Here is an 18,458-nt window from a genome sequence, read left to right as displayed (position 1 = left end):
GAGAGCACCTGAACCCCTCATCCCAGATACCCAGAAACAGCACAGCAGTGTGCCAGCTCCCACAGAATCCTGCCCCGCCATGACTGACCAGGGCTGTGGCCAGCACCACATTAACACAGATAAAGACGGAGACCAAGGCTTGATTTCAATGTTTTATATATAAAAAAAAGAAACATTACAAAACCAGTCTTGCACTCCCTGCCTGCCCCCGCCCTCCCCCCCGACTACAGTTCATGAGGCTCACCCACCCACAGAAACGCACAGCAGCAGCGTGTCTGAACTCCCCCCACTTTATTTCAAGAGCAGGAGCTCCCCCGTCCCACCCTATCCCCCCCCCCCGATTCCACCCAAGACACCCCACTGCCCCCCACCTCACCACCCACAGCTGCTGCCTCTCAGCCCTGCTATGACGTCCCGGGGCTGGAGGGCAGTGGAGCTGAGGAAACGCGGTGGCTCAGCCGCAGCCCCGAGCAGAGAGCAGCAGCAGCGCCCCGAGTTCCCCAGGGGGGTGAGGGTGAACCCCAGTTCGGCAGGGCTTAGCGTTAGCAGTGCTGCGCTCCCTCCTTCGCACCTGAGCTCCCCGTCCCTGTTCCTCCTTTAAAGCGCTCGCCGCCGCGAGCAGTACCGCTATCCCCCACCCTAACGCACCCCCACGGGGCTCACAAACGGGGCGCTGGGGTCAAGCTGCTACAGGCTACTCTACACGCAGGTCCAGCATCCGCCACGCCGGTGCCACTCCCCCGCACCTGCTGGACCGCAGGTCCGACCTCCAGTCACCAAGCAGAACCGCCACCCCCGGGTGAAACGGGTTTTAAAAAACACCTTACTGACCCGCTCGCCGCACCAACATCTGGCAAACCGCGTGGCAGAACGGCAGCAGGCACTACAGCTGGAAGAAAACTAGCCGAACTGGCAGCGGGTACGATTTTGCAATTCAACACGTTTAAATGGGAGTTTCTGGGTCGAGGAATACCCGTCACATACTGGCAGGAGAGAGAACTCGGTCGACACGATTACAGAAAGGAGAGAAGTGGGTAACTGCAGAACGTGCCCTGCCTGTGTAGATTAGTGTCATCGCGGGGGCTGGGCACACACGGGCAGCGACCAGCCGCCTCGCTGAAGTCCAGTCACATGGTGGACACAAGGGCTTCACTCCGGGCAGCCCCTTAGTGACGGCACCCGAGACCCTGTCCAGAAACACTGCGGCACCGACCGGTGGACGCGCGGGATCTGTCGGGGGCTCCCCGTGCTGTGCCCACGGCCCCTGCTCCGCCCACCCACAGCCCACTCAGCACCACACCCGGGAAAGAAGCTGCGCCAGTCCCAAGCCTCGCAGGGAGAGTCCGCACCACAGGAACCAGCGGCCCAGACGGCCCGTCTGGACTCCACCGGGCCCTGGAGTACGGCGTGACAGAGCCCGCCGGCCGGTACCGGTGTGTACCGGACTGTATGGTACCGCTGCACTACTACGACCTGGGTCGGCAGGCCTGCCAAGAGCGGACTCTTCCAGCTCGATTCCCAGACCGTGTCCGAGTTTCTGTCCAGGCGGGCGGAGCTGGGCGGCACCGCCCCCCCTCCCCCCGCGCACCGGCTGCGGGAGCGAGAGGTCTGGGGCGCTATTACCCAGCAGCCTCGTCGTCCGAGGGCGAGTCCGCGTGTGACTTCTTCAGCTCCTCGTGCACCTCCCGCACCATCAGGATGCGCGTCAGCATGGTCTCCAGCGTCTCGGGCTCCAGCGGCTGGGCGGAGTACCACAGCGGGCTGTTGGGCACGCAGGAGCGCTCCGGCTGCAGGTAGAACACGTCCGTGCGCTGCTTCACCGAGTCCGAGCTGAGAGAGACACAGAGCCGCTCACACCTGTGCCACACGCTCCCAAGCGCACGTCAATCAGCCCAAAACACCACCCCTGAAAAACTGGCCAAGACAACCACAACCCCTCTGACTCCCCGATCGCTGAGCAGGAGCTACTGGACAAACTCCAGGCCCTCAGACCACGCAAAGCCTGTGGCCAAGAGGGAGTCACCAATGAGATGCTGAGACACAGCAGCTCGAAGTTGCAGCAAGCCCTGCTCAAACTCCTCAATCTCATCATGACAGCCAGATGTTTCCCCGAGGCCTGGAACCAAGGACTGATCACGCCCATCTATAAGAGTGGAGACAGACTCGATCCCAACAACTACCAGGGCATCTGTGTGAACAGTAACCTGGGGAAGGTATTCTGCAGTTTCCTGAATACACAAATACTGGCCTTCCTGAGTAAGAGTCAGATTGGCTTCTTACCAGATCACCGCACATCTGATCACATTTACACCCTATATACACACTGATAGACAAACATGTCCACCAAAAAGACCAAGGAAATTTTTTTTGCATGCTTTAATCTATTTCAAGAAAGCATTTGACTCAATTTGGCACGAAGGACTGTTTTATAAATAACTCCAAAGTGGCATAGGGGGTAAAGCGTACAACATAATTAAATCAATGTACTCGAGAGAACAAATGTGTTCTAGACAGACAATACACACTAGCCGAATATTTAACCAAGATAAATAACAGCAAACGGAAACAGACCCTGACGAAGTACAGGCTCAGTGACCACAGCCTGGCCAGTGACCACAGCCTGCCTGTCCAGAGACTGGACACAGGCAGACCTGGCTGCCCAGAGAGGACAGGCTGTGCTCCCACTGCCAGCAGGGAGAAACAGAGACAGAAGTGCACTGCCTAGTGCACTGTGACAGATACTCTGGGATTAGAGAAGCAATCCAATCCCAGAATTCCCACACCTGCTGTCACAGCCTGAGAAACAGTGAGTCTGTCTCCCAGTAATGCTCCACATGTTTATATGTAAATATTTTACGATTGTGGCTTTGTAAATGTAGATTTTTGTTTACATTAAATGTATTTGTTTTGCTTTGGCAACAATGACTGTACTCATCGGCCATGCCAATAAAGCACCTTGAATGGACCTGAATTGACAGAGTGTCCAGGGAGAGTAGTTTATTTCGTACAGACTGGGGTAAACAGACTACTCACCACTTGGAGAGATAGAACTCATACAGCCGGACCGGACAGCGCAGGGGATTGTCTGTGTTCTCTGGCATCTCCATCACCTCCTCCTCCTCCTCCTCCGGCTTCCTCTTTCCCAGCACTGCGCCCCTCTCTGCACACAGACACAGGTCACCCCACCTCTCAGTACCCCAGCGCCGCACACAGACACAGGTCACCCCATCTCTCAGTACCCCAGCGCCGCACACAGACGCAGGTCACCCCATCTCTCAGGACCCCAGTGCCGCACACAGACGCAGGTCACCCCATCTCTCAGGACCCCAGCGCCGCACACAGACACGGGTCACCCCACCTCTCAGGACCCCAGCGCCGCACACAGACACAGGTCACCCCACCTCTCAGGACCCCAGCGCCGCACACAGACACAGGTCACCCCACCTCTCAGGACCCCAGCGCCGCACACAGGCACGGGTCACCCCACCTCTCAGTACCCCAGCGCCGCACACAGACACAGGTCACCCCACCTCTCAGGTCACCCCACCTCTCAGGACCCCAGCGCCACACACAGACACAGATCACCCCACCTCTCAGTACCCCAGCGCCGCACACAGACACAGGTCACCCCATCTCTCAGGTCACCCCACCTCTCAGGACCCCAACGCTGCACACAGACGCAGGTCACCCCCATCTCTCAGTACCCCAGCGCCGCACATAGACACAGGTCACCCCACCTCTCAGGACCCCAGCGCCGCACACAGACACAGCTCACCCCACCTCTCAGTACCCCAGCGCCGCCCACAGACACAGGTCACCCCACCTCTCAGGACCCCAGCCCCGCACACAGACACAGGTCACCCCACCTCTCAGTAGCCCAGCGCCGCACACAGACACAGGTCACCCCATCTCTCAGGTCACCCCACCTCTCAGGACCCCAGCACCGCACACAGACACAGGTCACCCCACCTCTCAGGACCCCAGCGCCGCACACAGACACGGGTCACCCCACCTCTCAGTACCCCAGCGCCGCACACAGACACGGGTCACCCCATCTCTCAGGTCACCCCACCTCTCAGGACCCCAGCGCTGCACACAGACACAGGTCACCCCATCTCTCAGTACCCCAGCGCCGCACACAGACACAGGTCACCCCATCTCTCAGGTCACCCCACCTCTCAGGACCCCAGCGCTGCACACAGACACAGGTCACCCCATCTCTCAGGACCCCAGCGCCGCACACAGACACAGGTCACCCCATCTCTCAGTAGCCCAGCGCCGCACACAGACACAGGTCACCCCATCTCTCAGGACCCCAGCGCCGCACACAGACGCAGGTCACCCCATCTCTCAGGACCCCAGCGCCGCACACAGACACAGGTCACCCCACCTCTCAGGACCCCAGCGCCGCACACAGACACAGGTCACCCCATCTCTCAGGTCACCCCACCTCTCAGTAGCCCAGCGCCGCACACAGACACAGGTCACCCCATCTCTCAGTACCCCAGCGCCGCACACAGACACAGGTCACCCCCATCTCTCAGTACCCCAGCGCCGCACACAGACACAGGTCACCCCCATCTCTCAGTACCCCAGCGCCGCACACAGACACAGGTCACCCCAACTCTCAGTAGCCCAGCGCTGCACACAGACACAGGTCACCCCACACCTCAGTACCCCAGCGCCGCACACAGACACAGGTCACCCCACCTCTCAGTACCCCAGCGCCGCACACAGACACAGGTCACCCCCATCTCTCAGTACCCCAGCGCCGCACACAGACACAGGTCACCCCCATCTCTCAGGTCACCCCACCTCTCAGTACCCCAGCGCCGCACACAGACACAGGTCACCCCACCTCTCAGGACCCCAGCGCCGCACACAGACACAGGTCACCCCACCTCTCAGGACCCCAGCGCCGCACACAGACAGAGCGTCGCCCCGAGAACGGCGAGCGATGGGCGTACCCGCAGGGTCCCTGCGGGGGGCGGGAGGGAAGAAGCGCAGGTAGGTGGCCTTGCTGCCGTTCTTGAGCGTCTTGGTGCAGCGCATGACGTGGGCGAAGGAGAGCCGCAGGTGCTGGGGGATGGTCTTGAGCTGGAACAGCTTGGTGTTGAAGAAGAGCAGCGTGTTGAGCAGCACGATGGGGGAGTACGCCCCCAGCTGCTTGCACTCCCACAGGTACTCCTCCTCCACGCGCGAGTGCAGGTACCCTGAGAGAGAGGGGGGCATTAACGTGCTGGCGCACGCGGGGCCGAGGGCAGGGGCGGGCAACGGCGGAGCAGAGCTCTCACCGCTGGGCAGCATGGTGGGCTTCCAGTCCTTCAGCATCTTGGTGATCTCCAGGGTGAACTTGCTGTAGAACAGGTCCGTGAAGATGTTCTCGATGCGGCCGTTCTCAAACAGGTGCTGCCGGGAGGGGAGGGGAGAGGAGAGGCGCAGTCAGACACCAGCAGGCAAGGCTCCTCGCACACCTGCACAGGTGCTCTGCTCCTGCAGGATACACTTACACACAGGTACACTACGCCTGGTGTTTGTCCAGACTCAGGTGGGGGTGTTTACCTGCTGGATGCCCAGGCACAGGTAGAAAATGCTGTCCGGGGTGTATCTGTCGCCGCCGGGTCTCCGCACCTCCTTGATGAAGTGGCACAGCCCGTAGCTGAGCTCTGCAGAGCTGCAGGCGAGCACGTCCTGCTTCGGCTTCATGAGCCGGGCTGCGGGGACACGGGGCAGTCAGAGCGGGCCGGCGAGAGGGACGCGGACGGACAGGCGAGTCCGGGGACACTCACTGCCGAAGCGCGGCTGCTCCGTGTCCGCCTGCGCGTTCCTCCACTGCACCCAGCTGCGCCAGGCGTTCACGCCGTACATGTGGCGCAGCGCGTGCTTCGGCTCCGCGGGGGGCAGCAGCGCGCTGCGCGAGATCCCCGACGACACCACCGCCGCCGCGCGCTTGCGGCCCTGAGCGGAGAGAGGGGCGGGCAGTCAGCACACGCAGGGCGGGACGGACACGCGTGGGACACGGCACGCGGGCGCGGCGCCTGGCTCACCCTCTTCCTGGGCGGGAAGCCGTCTCGGGGTCTCCTCCTGGTTCGGTGCCTCAGGGCGACGCTGGTCTCCTTCGCCGCCGCGGGGTCGAAGGACTCTGCCAGCAACAAGAGCAGGGTCACACAGGGCCGCAGGGCTGACCCACGGGGGAGGGGAGCGCCCGCCTCTGGGGCCGCAGGGCTGACCCACAGGGAGTGTCCTTACAGTACTGACCCATGGGGAAGTCCGCCTCCAGGTCCAGCATGAGCTCCGGGGAGGGGGAGGGTGGCCGGTCGCTGTCGGGGCAGGCGCGCGCGGCGCAGTGGTTCACCTCGTCCTCCCAGCTGTGTGGCGTGGACACGGCCTCACTCTCCAGGTCTCCGCTGTAGGTGCTGCCCTGGTCTGGGGCAAAGCACAGCCGTCACACTCTGCCCCTCCTGCCCTGTCCCGCCGCCCGCGCCCCCACCCCCTGCACACCTCCATGGGAGACAGGCTTGTCCTTCTCCTCCTCCTCGGCGATGAGCTCAGCCATCTGCAGCAGGTCAGCCTCGTAGGGGTTCGAGGGGATCTTCTCCCGGATGTCCTGGATAGCCTCCATGATGCGCTCCGCGCTGTCCAGCGTGGTGGGCAGGAACATCGGCACAGGCAGCTGTGGGGCAGAGGGGCAGAGCGGGGGTCACTGGTACGGCCCGGGGGAGCAGCACGGCGGCGGTGTCTTGCTCGGGGACGTACCGGCAGGGGCAGCCCCACGGGGTAGGGGGTGTACTGGGTGTACAGGTGCAGGGGCACGGGCACGAACACGGGGACAGGCACGGGCAGCACCACCACATCCGGGCGCCACTCCTCTTCTGTGGGCGGAGAGAGAGGACACACTGAGCAAGAGCGCTGGGGCAGCAGAATCCGTTTCGACAGGTTTCAGCTGCGGCCCCCAGTGCTCCTGGCTCACAACAGCCCCGCAGGGGGGAGGCGCGAGAGACCGTCCCGTCCTGTCCCGCCCCGCAGGGGGGAGGCGCGAGAGACCGTCCTGTCCTGTCCCGCCCCGCAGGGCATGCGACCAGTCGGCGCGGAGCAGCACCTGTCTGGCTCTCCTTGGTCTGCGTGTGCGGCTTGCAGGAGGTGGCCTTGGTCTGGCTGATGGGCTTGCAGAGCAGGGCCTTGTTCTTCAGCACGCGGGGAGGGGCGGCTGGCGGCAGCTTCAGGGCGTCGGTCTGCGTGCTGGCCTGGGGGCGGACAGACGGACAGTTAGGCTTGCGGCTCTGCCCCACCGTGCCCCCATCCCGACAGCAGGGCGGCGCAGGCGACGGGGGACTTACATCTCCAATGACCTTGGCCTGCGCCGTGGGCACCGCGCCTGGGAGAGGGAGAGAGCAGAGATCCGCACTGAGGTCACGCCGGCAGGTCAGCGACCGGGGGGCGAGGGGACAGCCCCCCCAAAGGAAAATAATCGCCCCCTCTCTTTCTGGAGACAGGGCACCCCAAAAAGTAGATTTACACAAAGTTAAGTAGAAAAAAATTGAGTTTTTAGGGGGAGTGTAAGGGTCTTCCGCAGAAGACAAGAACAAATGAACCTAGGGTGAACCCTTATATACAAGCAAGCAATATTCACAAGAAAATGGCGAAAACTATTAGCAAGTAACCTGTGGTAACCCAAACACAATGGTAACCCGCAGTCAGAAAAGAACTTTCTCCTCGTGGCCTGTAGGAAACCAACGTGCAGAATGAACTCGATTATCTCCTCTCCTCCCCTCCACCTGGCTGACAAGTAGGGGTTGCGACTCCCTGTCCACGAGTGGGAGACCCCACTGTGGGAGACTTTCCCATTCCCCTACAGGAGGGGGCAGAACATCTTCAGAGACTAGTCACTACATCTTCCCAGGACTACGACAACACCGCGGAGCGCCTGTAAACTGTAGCATGAAGGGGTCGTCAGTTACCCTGCAGCGCAGTGCTGGCGTTGACAGAGGGCTGCCCGGTGGGGGCACTGGCGAGCGAGACGACGTTGGCGATGACGGGTGTGGGCTCCTTCTTCTGGGAGATGGGCGACAGTGGGGGCAGGGCAGGCGCAGACGCGGGGGCAGGCGGAGGCGGCGGGGCAGGGGCTGAGGCAGCCGGGGGCATCGATGTCACAGAGTTCACTGAGAGAGAGAGGGGAAGACAGCTGTGAAACTGAGCTCGTTCACTGAGCCGGGCCGGGCCTGGACTGGACTGGGACAGCACTGAGCCGGGCCTACAGCATCTCTCTACTTCACACTGTCCTCACCACGCTGCCCTGTACCCCCACACTGCAGTGTTCTCCTCTTCCCTGCACTGGCCCACACAGTCACAGTAGCAGAGCCCTGCTCCCCTCTCTGCACTCGGACCCCTACCTGTGGCGCTGTGGGCCTCGGTGGAGGCCTGCTGGCTGCAGTACTGCAGGAGGCAGTGCAGGTTACAGAAGTGCTTCATCTCCCCCAGCCACTTCAGAGACTCGAGCAGCTTGCCCTGCCGCTTGCAGGAGTCGCACTTCGCCATCTGACGGGAGAGAGAGGCGTCACGCCACCGGCCAGACAGATTCCCGGCGGGCGGGCGGGCAGGCGGCGGCGTGGGCACGCACCTGGTAGAACAGCACAGTGTAGAGGGACATGCACTCCTCACTGCAGAACTCCTCCAGCTTGCCGGCGAAGTGGTTCTGGAAGACCTTCTGCGCCGCGTTGGAGCAGTAGGCGCAGCAGCGGCAGTGAGCGCCCCAGCGCTTCGCCAGGTCGTGCTTGTACAGCAGCTTGCAGCCTGCGGCCAGGTCACAGGTCAGAGGTCAGGACAGGGGAGAGTGGGAACAGTAACGGCAACACAATCAGAGGACATACGGGGCAGGTGTGGGTGGAGGTGAGGCAGGTGAGGCAGGTGTGGGTGGAGGTGAGGCAGATGAGGCAGGTGTGGGTGAGGCAGGTGTGGCTGTGGGTGGAGGTGAGGCAGGTGAGGCTGTGGGTGGAGGTGAGGCAGGTGAGGCAGGTGTGGGTGGAGGTGAGGCAGGTGAGGCTGTGGGTGGAGGTGAGGCAGGTGAGGCAGGTGTGGGTGGAGGTGAGGCAGGTGTGGCTGTGGGTGGAGGTGAGGCAGGTGTGGCTGTGGGTGGAGGTGAGGCAGGTGAGGCAGGTGTGGGTGAGGCAGGTGTGGCTGTGGGTGGAGGTGAGGCAGGTGAGGCAGGTGTGGGTGGAGGTGAGGCAGGTGTGGCTGTGGCTGTGGGTGGAGGTGAGGCAGGTGTGGGTGGAGGTGAGGCAGGTGTGGCTGTGGGTGGAGGTGAGGCAGGTGTGGCTGTGGCTGTGGGTGGAGGTGAGGCAGGTGAGGCTGTGGGTGGAGGTGAGGCAGGTGAGGCTGTGGCTGTGGGTGGAGGTGAGGCAGGTGTGGCTGTGGGTGGAGGTGAGGCAGGTGAGGCTGTGGCTGCGAGTGGAGGTGAGGCAGGTGAGGCTGTGGCTGTGGGTGCGAGGAACTCACTGTCCCACCCTGCATGCCCACACAGCCCTCGGCCGTGTCCCTGGCCCCTCCCCAGGCGGAGTGAGGAGGGGGCGTGAGCAGACTGACCTTCGCTGCAGAAGGACCGGTCCTGCCTGTTGAACTTGATGGTCTCCTTCACCACCTTCTCGATCTTGCAGTACTCGCAGCGCGCCATGACGAAGCTCACCTTCTTGAACTCCTCGAAGCACGTCTTCCCGCACAAGTAGAGCATGCGGCCCTGCGGGGGGCGACAAGGGGCTCATCACTCACGAACGGACTGGAGAGCCCTAACGACCCCCCCTCCCCTCCTGGAGATCCCGGTACCTTGAACTCCAGCAGCTCGGGCTTGCAGGAGAACTGGCGGCGGCAGTGCTGGCAGCGCAGCTTCACCGGTCCGCGCCCCGGCGCCGGCGGGGGGCCCTGGGAGCGGGGGGGTGCAGGGTGGCCGGGCTCGGACGCCGTGGGGGCGGCCGCACTGGGGGCCAGGGCAGGGGCTGTGCCGGCGCCCCCCACAGGCAGGGTGGAGGGTGCGCTGACGGGGGGCTGGCCCTGCAGGGAGGGCAGAGGGGCTGCCTGGGGCGGCTTGTTGAACACCGTCTGCAGGACAGAAAGACAGAGATCAAGCGCAGCCCAGGTCCGCAGAGTCAGCACACATCGCCTCACCTGGGTGTGACTGACCTGGCCGCACAGCACGGTGCCCTTACCTGGAAGCTGACCACACAGTTGTAGCTGCAGAAGTTGCGGATGCTGCCGTCGGACATGGCCAGGTGATACTGGGGCACGGCCGACACCTTGCAGTTGTTGCAGGACACTGGCACACCTGGGCAGAAGGGCAGGAGAGAGGGTGAGCCTCAGCAGTCCGGCGGGGGCCTGGGGTGACCGGTGAAAGGCCGACGGCCAGTGGGGTACCTGAGGAGAAGTTCTGCACGCGGTAGGCGGACAGGCAGTGCACGGAGCAGAAGAGCTCAGTCTTGCCCTGCGGGTTCGTGTTTTCCACCATCTCCGCGGAGGAGCGCAGCGCACGGCACACCGTGCAGGGCGTCACCTTAGCGCTCTTCTGTGGACAAGACAGAGCGCGGTCAGCAGGCGCCACCCCCGATCGCTCGAGGAGCTCGGGCTGCCGCTGGATTTCCAAGTCGCTCCAGGCTTGAAACACACAGGGAAAGCGGCAAGCCCACACCCCCGTCCTCCACCCTCACCCCTGTCCTCCACCCGCACACCAGCCTGATCCGCTCCAGGCTTTACCAGCTGTGGGACAAAACCCCAGTCCACACCAGCCTGATCCGCTCCAGGCTTTACCAGCTGCGGGACAAAACCCCAGTCCACACCAGCGCGGCCCGCTCCAGGCTTTACCAGCTGCGGGACAAAACCCCAGTCCACACCAGCCTGATCCGCTCCAGGCTTTACCAGCTGCGGGACAAAACCCCAGTCCACACCAGCCTGATCCGCTCCAGGCTTTACCAGCTGCGGGACAAAACCCCAGTCCACACCAGCGCGGCCCGCTCCAGGCTTCACCAGCTGCGGGACAAAACCCCAGTCCACACCAGCGCGGCCCGCTCCAGGCTTTACCAGCTGCGGGACGCTAGATGTCCGCTTGCTTGCCGGACCCCGTGCGGCCGTGGGAAGAGGGACAGGGAGGGGCGTTACCTGCTTGTAGGTGCTGATGCAGGAGGCGCTGCAGAACTTCTTCGCGGCGCCCTCTATCTGCAGCACGTGCGCCTGCCCCCCGCTGCTGTAGCAGTAACCGCCGCAGTTCTCGCAGCAGTTCATGGTGAGGTTGTTGACGGAGCGGAAGCGCGAGAAACAGGCGTCGCTGCACAGCTTGTGGACGACGCCCTGGTAGTTCACCTCGTGACGGATCTGCAACACAGAGCCGCGGCACTGAGCGAGCGTGGCGGCGCGGCGCCCCTAGCGACGGCGGCGACCGCAGTGCCGGGCTCTTACAATGGCAGTCCGCTGGCACATGCTGCACTTGATGGTCACGCCCTCGCTGGACAGAGTGGACACGGCCGTCTTGCGCTTGTAGTCGAAGGCCGTGAGGCAGGCCTGGCTGCAGAAATCCTTCACCGTGCCCCCGGCGTCCACCGGGGCGATGATCACATCCTTGGGGTTCACAATCTCCCTGCGAGAGTTAGGGTGGGACAGAGAGAGACACACCGGCTGAGTAACCGAACAGGGAGAGAGACAGCAAAGAGATACAGACCCTGACGAAGTACAGGCTCAGTGACCACAGCCTGGACACAGACAGACCTGGCTGCCCAGAGAGGACAGGCTCAGTGACCACAGCCTGGACACAGACACTGGACACAGGCAGACCTGGCTGCCCAGAGAGGACAGGCTCAGTGACCACAGCCTGGACACAGACACTGGACACAGGCAGACCTGGCTGCCCAGAGAGGACAGGCTCAGTGACCACAGCCTGGACACAGTCACTGGACGCAGGCAGACCTGGCTGCCCAGAGAGGACAGGCTGTGCTCTCACTGCCAGCAGGGAGAAATAGAGACAGAGGTGCACTTCCTACTGCAGTGTGACAGATATTCTGGGATAAGAGAAACATTCATCCCTAAAATAACAAATCTAATCCCAGAATTCCCACACCTACATCCCACACCTGCCAAAATCAGGACAGTTCCCAATCCTACTGGAGGCATAAACTCAATAAAGCTTTAGCCCAGTGTGTGATCTCCTGTCCCAGCTTGAGGAACAGACAGTAAGTCTGTCTCTCAATAATAATAATACAGCGTGTGATCTCCTGTCACAGCCTGAGGAACAGACAGTGAGCCTGTCTCTCAATAATAATACTACAGTGTGTGATCTCCTGTCCCAGCCTGAGGAACAGACAGTGAGTCTGTCTCTCAATAATAATAATACAGTGTGTGATCTCCTGTCCCAGCCTGAGGAACAGACAGTGAGCCTGTCTCTCAATAATAATAATACAGTGTGTGATCTCCTGTCCCAGCCTGAGGAACTGACAGTGAGCCTGTCTATCAGTATTAATAACAAAGTGTGTGATCTCCTGTCCCAGCATGAGGAACAGACAGTGAGTCTGTCTCTCAATAATAATACTACAGTGTGTGATCTCCAGTCCCAGCCTGAGGAACAGACAGTGAGCCTGTCTCTCAATAATAATAATACAGCGTGTGCAGCACACTCACTTGAAGCAGTAGTGGCAGGTCTTGCGCAGGACGCTGCGCAGCGGGGCCACGGTGTAACCAGTCAGGCAGAGGGTGGAGCAGAAGAGCTGGGAAGAGCCCTTGCGCTGGTAGGCCGTCTGGCCTTTCTGCAGGACCTTCTTGCAGCCGGAGCACGACACCCTGACGGCGGGGGACACCGGCCCGGGCGGGGGCGCCAGCGCCGCGGGCACAGGGGGGGGGTTGGAGCCCAGAGGGGGGGGTCTGGAGGGCCCCCCCGCCATCGTCCGCCCAGCACCCGGCGCAGCCCCCGCCGGAGGGGGGTACGGCTGGGCGGCTGCAGAGAGAGAGAGCAGACCTCAGACCCTCAGTCCCTCAGACCCTCAGACCCTCAGACCCTCAGTCCCTCAGACCCTCAGTCCCTCAGACCCTCAGACCCTCAGTCCCTCAGTCCCTCAGACGGACAGCGGCAGGCTGGCGCAGACTCACCTGCAGGCGCCCCGCTGACGGAAAACACCGCGCTGATCTTCAGCTCCTCCGGGGTCCTGTGCTGCTCGCTGAACTCCTGCAGGGCAGCGACACACAGCCGTCAGCATGGGGGGGGGGGGTGACAGGGAGGGGGGGGCGGGGGCGGCGGCGGAGGCTGACCTCAGGGCTGTCCGGCTCGTCCTTCACCCTGTCCAGCAGCGCGGCCGGAGGGGCCAGCGCCCGGTCGTACTCCTCGTCCAGCGGCTCGTCCTTGATCTTCAGCTCCGGCACACAGGAGGAGCTGCTGCTGCCGCCTGTCTCCGGCTCCTGGACACAGACACAGAGGTGACACTGAACCTGGCCCAGACCTCACCCCTGCCTCCCGGCCAGCAGCCAGCCCCCGTCCTGCTCCTGCGGGCAGCAGAGGAACTCCAGGGCTGCAGGTTCGAGCCCTGCTGTGACCCGTGCCCCAGACGGCACTAGCTGGCCTGCCCCGTCACTCACCCTGCAGCCGGGCTCGGTCCTCCTGGGCCCCGCGCGGTCCGCGTCTCGCCGCCCCTCTCCGTCTGGCACAAGGAACAGACACGGGTTAGAGCCCAGCCAGCACCCCGTCCCCTCTCACCTGCACCACACCCCCCCGCACACCCCCCTGTCCCCGCTCACCTGCGCCCCACACCCCCCCCGTCCCCCTCTCACCTGCGCCCCACACCCCCCCTGTCCCCCTCTCACCTGCGCCACACCCCCCGTTCCCCTCTCACCTGCGCCCCACACCCCCCCCGCACACCCCCCCGTCCCCCTCTCACCTGCGCCACATCCCCCGTCCCCCTCTCACCTGCGCCCCACACCCCCCCACACGCCCCCCTGTCCCCCTCTCACCTGCGCCCCACACCCCCCCCCGTCCCCCTCTCACCTGCGCCCCACACCCCCCCCGTCCCCCTCTCACCTGCGCCCCACACCCCCCCACACGCCCCCCTGTCCCCTCTCACCTGCGCCCCACACCCCCCCCCGTCCCCCTCTCACCTGCGCCCCACACCCCCCCGCACGCCCCCCTGTCCCCTCTCACCTGCGCCCCACACCCCCCCCGTCCCCCTCTCACCTGCGCCCCACACCCCCCCGCACGCCCCCCCGTCTCCTCTCACCTGCGCTGCTCAGGCCCGACAGCCTCCGGCTCGCGGGCTCCGCGGTACACTCCAGGGAGGGGGCGGGGGAGGGGGGCGAGCACCTGGCCGACAGCCCTCTGTCCTGCTCGCTGGGCCCCCCCAACCCCGAGCCCGCCAGGGACGCCGACGCCGTGCTCGGCTCCACCACCCCCTCCTCCACTGGGGCGCGCTCCGGCTCCGGCTCCGGCTCTGCGGTGCAGAAAACACGCCCACGGTCACCCGCGAAACACGCCTGTGGTCCGCCCCCAAGCCCAGGGGCTCAGCGAACGCAGCGGGAGCTGGACGTCCTGGGAGCAGCGGTCAAGAGCAGGTCTGCAGTCCAGCGGTGCAGAGGAGGGGGGGTGACAGGGGAGAGGCTCTGTACTGGCACTGGGCACGCGACCACGGGAGATCACTCAGCTAAGCGACTCATGAAGAACCGGGCCGCCAGCTGAGGGACCTCCTGGGCACTTTGCTCTTCAGGCAGAGCCGGGTCAACGCCGACCGACACAGCGCCTCTCTACAGGCCTGGCGCTGCCCGGTCCGGGTCCACACACCTGCTGCTCCAGAGAGCGAGCCCTGACCCCAGAGGTGGCCCTGCTGTAAGGGCCTGCGAGCTCCCAGCGCCAGAACCAAACCAGAACCGAGCCGTGCCAGAGCAGGAGCCGACCCGTCGCTGCCATGGGAACGGGGGTGAGGCCGCCCCGCTCACCTGTCTCCGAGGTGCGGCCGTCGGCAAGGTCCCTCTCGGGGCTGAGGGGGGACAGCTCCCCCTCCTCGTCGTCGGCCGCGATGACAGGGGCGCCCTCCACCTCGTCTTCGTTGTCCTCGAACCCGGGGCCTGGGCCCCTCTCGCCCGCGTCTCGGCCCCCGCCGCCCCTGGCCTCCGAGCCCGGCTCCTCGCCCCCCCCGGGCCCCAGCCCCTCCTGCTCCGCGGCCTCGCTGCTGGCCGGCTCTGTGGGGGCGCCCGGGCCCCCCCCCGGCTCAGCCCCCATCGGCCCACCAGGTCCTGGAGGAGGACAGAAGGAACAGAGTGTATTCGGCAGGAAGCACCCCCACACCCCCGTCAGGGACTCCGTCACGACAGACCTGGCCAGGCTGGGGGAGCCCCCGGACACCAGGCCCCCCCCACACCGAGACGTACCTCCCCCTGCGGCTCCAGCTGCTGGCTCCGGCGCCGGCTCATCGCTCTGGGGACAGAGAGGGGACAGAGAGGGGACAGTCAGCACCGCTGAGCCACTTCAGTTCATCAGCACTGCTGCTGGATTCTGGATTTCTAACACCCCGCCAGCAGACCCTCAGGGCGATTAATGGCACGTCTTGCCCTCGGTGCTCCCCAAGCCTCTTTCCCTTTTCACAAACAACCGCACATCCGGGCCGACTCTGTCAAGACTACTACTGTCGGCCCCATCTCGGATAATGATGAGACTTGTTACCGAAAGCAGACTGACTGGGGGACAGCCTGGTGTTTGGACAACGACCTCCTACTCAACGCTTCTAAAACCGGGGAAATTATCGTCGACTTCCGACGCCTCCAGAACACAGAACTTCCAGTCTTCATTAACGGTCTTCCTATAGAGACCACAGGCTCCTTCAAAGTTCTGGGCACATACATAAACAGGGATCTTAAATGGAGCACCAACACTGACCACATAGTCAAGATGTCCCGACAGCCTCCGTTACGGTCCGCTATGGGAGCCTGGAGAACTGCTCAACAAACTGCAAAGGATCGTGTCCAAAGCTGCAAGATTGTTGGCTGTGATCTCCCTTCTACCTCATCTCTCTACTCAAGCCACATCTCATCGTGCCAAGAGAGTCATCTCAGACCCCTCTCACCCAGCTTCTCCCTTCTGGAGAACGTTTCAAATCCATCCTCTCAAGGAACGCCCACTTCAGCCTCAGCTTCTCCTACTAGCGCAAGGGCTCTTCCCAGCTCTTCTGCTCCACCCTCTGCCTGACTGGTTACACCGTGGCCCCGCTGCGCAGCGTCCTGCGCAAGACCTGCCACTACTGCTTCAAGTGAGCGTGCTTCACACGCTGTATTATTATACTCACTCTCAAGAGTGAGCACCTCAGAGCACAGGCAGCAGGTCTGTCAGGGGCCCCCATACAGCACATCTGCCCACGCTCAGTACCGGCTCAGACCACTGGAGGGACACAGCGAGCCAGACACACCCGGGACAGGGCAGGACGCCTGTCCGCCACAGGGCACACACACAGTGGGAGCAGTTAAGAGACGCCAGCTGGACTCCAGGAGGAGGCCTGAGCACCCAGAGAAAACGTTCAAACTCCAGGCCAGAACTGAACCCGGGACACTTAACGTTCAGCACAGCTCTTGGACGACTCTAACCCCCCAGGACAGTGACCCAGAGAGCCCTCCTCACCGCTGCCCCCACACGCCCAGGGCAGGCAGCGGGCTGTAACTGCCCCGCCTGCTCGCACCTGGGACTCACTGCTCCCCCTGAACACCCGGGGACGGGAAGGGGGGGTACTGCCGGCCAGGGCGCACAGCAGCCAAACCCGCAGGAGCCGATACCACAGACAGGAGCCCGGCTCCCTGCCCACAGCGGGCCGGGCCGGGCCGGGCCGGGCCGGTCTGCAGGGCTCTCGGTTCAGCCCGTCCTGAACACGAGCGCGCTCTCCCGAGTCAGTCCGAGAGTAATGAGAACAAGCAGACGGGCTTGAGGAAGCGGCCTCTGATGCCACATCTAGCGCAGAGCCCTGGAGCGGAGCAGACTGGGAGCACTGGGAGCACTGGGAGGCTGCTGCAGCGAGAGAGGGGCTCAGCGAGCCGGCTGTCAGCGCGCTCCATCACCAGGCGAGTGCAGGCGAGCCGGGATCTGCGCCACGCCGCCCGGACCGGACCGCAGCAGCTCACCGCGGCGCCCGCAGCCCCGGCCCGACCCGGCCCGGCCCGGCCCGGCCCGCTCTGCCCCGCCCCGCCCCGCCCGCACACAGGCCCCGGCAGCCTGCCCCCTTCGCGCTGACCTACCTGGCACTGCATCGCCTGCTCGGGCTCCGCCATGTTGACGCTCAGCACGCCGCCTCGCGCTCGCCCTCTCGCTCTCGCTCGCGCTCTCACTCGCGCTCTCACTCGCGCTCGCGCCCCCCGCTGCCGCAGGCGCACGAGCTGGGATCAGCGCTCGAGCGCTCCGGGAAGCAGCGGGAAGCCCGCGGCGCAGGTCCGGCCCGGTCCAGACCCGGGAGACCGGCCCGGGCTCGCTCCGACCGCGTCGCCGCCGAGGAGAAAGCGGAATGAGCCCGGGAGAGCGGTGGTCTGCGAGACTCGGCACTGGAGACCGGGACACGGCTCCCTCTCCCCCCAGCCGGGCGGGTCCGGGGTTCGGGCCCTGATGGGCTGGAGTTACGGCTTGTCTCAGTGTGCCGAGGGTCCTCTCAGACGGACTGCCCGTCCGGCTCCGCGCTGGGCCATATCGATCAGGCTCCGCTCGCTCGCTCTGGCGCGAGGGCCTTTAAAAAAACAAAAAAGACCGACACGAGACACTCCCCCGGGCTTCCGCGCGCCGGCAGGGCGCATGCGCATGCGCACGCTCCGGCTCGTCCGAGGCGAGCACGGGCCCGGCACGACTCGTGCGGGCATGCGCACGCGAAAGCCCGTGTTGTGCCCCAAGGAGCAGGCGCGGCCACGCCCCCTGTGGTCAGTCGTGCGGGGCGGGAGTGGTCAGCGCGCTGCAGAGAGGGGCCGGAACCGGCTCTCCGGCTGCAGCCCCTGTTCCTCCGTGTCGCACTGCTGCTCCTTGTGTCAGATATATTAGCAGCAGAGGAGCAGCACGGAGCTGCAGGGGTCAGCACTGCGGCCTCACAGCGCTGGGGCCCTGGGCTCAGCTCCTGGGTGGAGTCCTGTCTGTGTGGAGTCTGCATGTTCTCCCCATGTTCATGTGGGTTTCCTCCCACAGTCCTGTGGGAGACATGCTGGTGGGTGACCTGTCTTCAGGGAAAACTGGCCCTGGTGTGAGTGTGTGTGTGTGTGTGTGTGAGTGTGTGTGTGTCCTGTGATGGACTGGCCCTGGTGTGACTGTGTGTGTGTCCTGTGATGGGCTGGCCCTGGTGTGACTGTGTGTGTGTCCTGTGATGGGCTGGCCCTGGTGTGAGTGTGTGTGTGTCCTGTGATGGGCTGGCCCTGGTGTGTGTGTGTGTGTGTGTGTCCTGTGATGGACTGGCCCTGGTGTGACTGTGTGTGTGTCCTGTGATGGGCTGGCCCTGGTG

The 18,458-nt window shown here is 64.0% G+C and overlaps 1 protein-coding gene across 2 annotated transcripts; it reads right to left on the bottom strand.

Moving 5' to 3' along the window:
* Positions 1-139: 139 nt before the first annotated feature.
* LOC148820336 (zinc finger MYM-type protein 4-like) lies at positions 140-17,771 on the bottom strand. Of its 2 annotated transcripts, none has more exons than XM_088932903.1 (29): positions 17,224-17,769; positions 15,376-15,421; positions 14,944-15,240; positions 14,232-14,441; positions 13,597-13,658; positions 13,273-13,419; positions 13,114-13,189; positions 12,649-12,961; positions 11,437-11,614; positions 11,140-11,352; positions 10,402-10,549; positions 10,197-10,312; positions 9,817-10,089; positions 9,580-9,730; positions 8,618-8,790; positions 8,391-8,535; positions 7,959-8,159; positions 7,338-7,375; positions 7,100-7,244; positions 6,757-6,872; positions 6,502-6,673; positions 6,259-6,426; positions 6,048-6,142; positions 5,790-5,958; positions 5,563-5,714; positions 5,295-5,409; positions 4,968-5,213; positions 3,034-3,160; positions 140-1,830 (listed from the first exon to the last, which is right to left on the bottom strand). In XM_088932903.1, exons 1-29 carry the CDS (start codon positions 17,254-17,256, stop codon positions 1,620-1,622), a joined length of 4,536 nt encoding a protein of 1,511 aa, XP_088789029.1. In that variant the 5' UTR covers positions 17,257-17,769; the 3' UTR covers positions 140-1,619. The 2 variants fall into 2 exon arrangements, with proteins under 2 accessions (XP_088789029.1, XP_088789030.1); XM_088932904.1 differs by having other exon boundaries at positions 336-1,787; positions 17,224-17,771.
* Positions 17,772-18,458: the final 687 nt, after the last annotated feature.

Source organism: Atractosteus spatula, chromosome 14 (assembly GCF_055471065.1).
Source record: "Atractosteus spatula isolate fAtrSpa1 chromosome 14, fAtrSpa1.hap1, whole genome shotgun sequence".
In the NCBI taxonomy this organism is placed as follows: Eukaryota; Metazoa; Chordata; class Actinopteri; order Semionotiformes; family Lepisosteidae; genus Atractosteus; species Atractosteus spatula.
Note: the sequence above shows the minus strand (reverse complement) of the source record. Positions and strands in the feature narration are given on the sequence as shown.

Excerpts from the sequence above, each read along its gene's own strand:
- LOC148820336 (XM_088932903.1), bottom strand. The coding sequence starts at position 17,256 with ATGGCGGAGCCCGAGCAGGCGATGCAGTGCCAG. Across the intron at positions 13,190-13,272 it reads ACGAGCCGGACAGCCCTGAG|GAGTTCAGCGAGCAGCACAG; the intron begins GTCAGCCTCCGC and ends GCTGCCCTGCAG. Across the intron at positions 8,791-9,579 it reads CCGGTCCTTCTGCAGCGAAG|GCTGCAAGCTGCTGTACAAG; the intron begins GTCAGTCTGCTC and ends ACCTGGCCGCAG.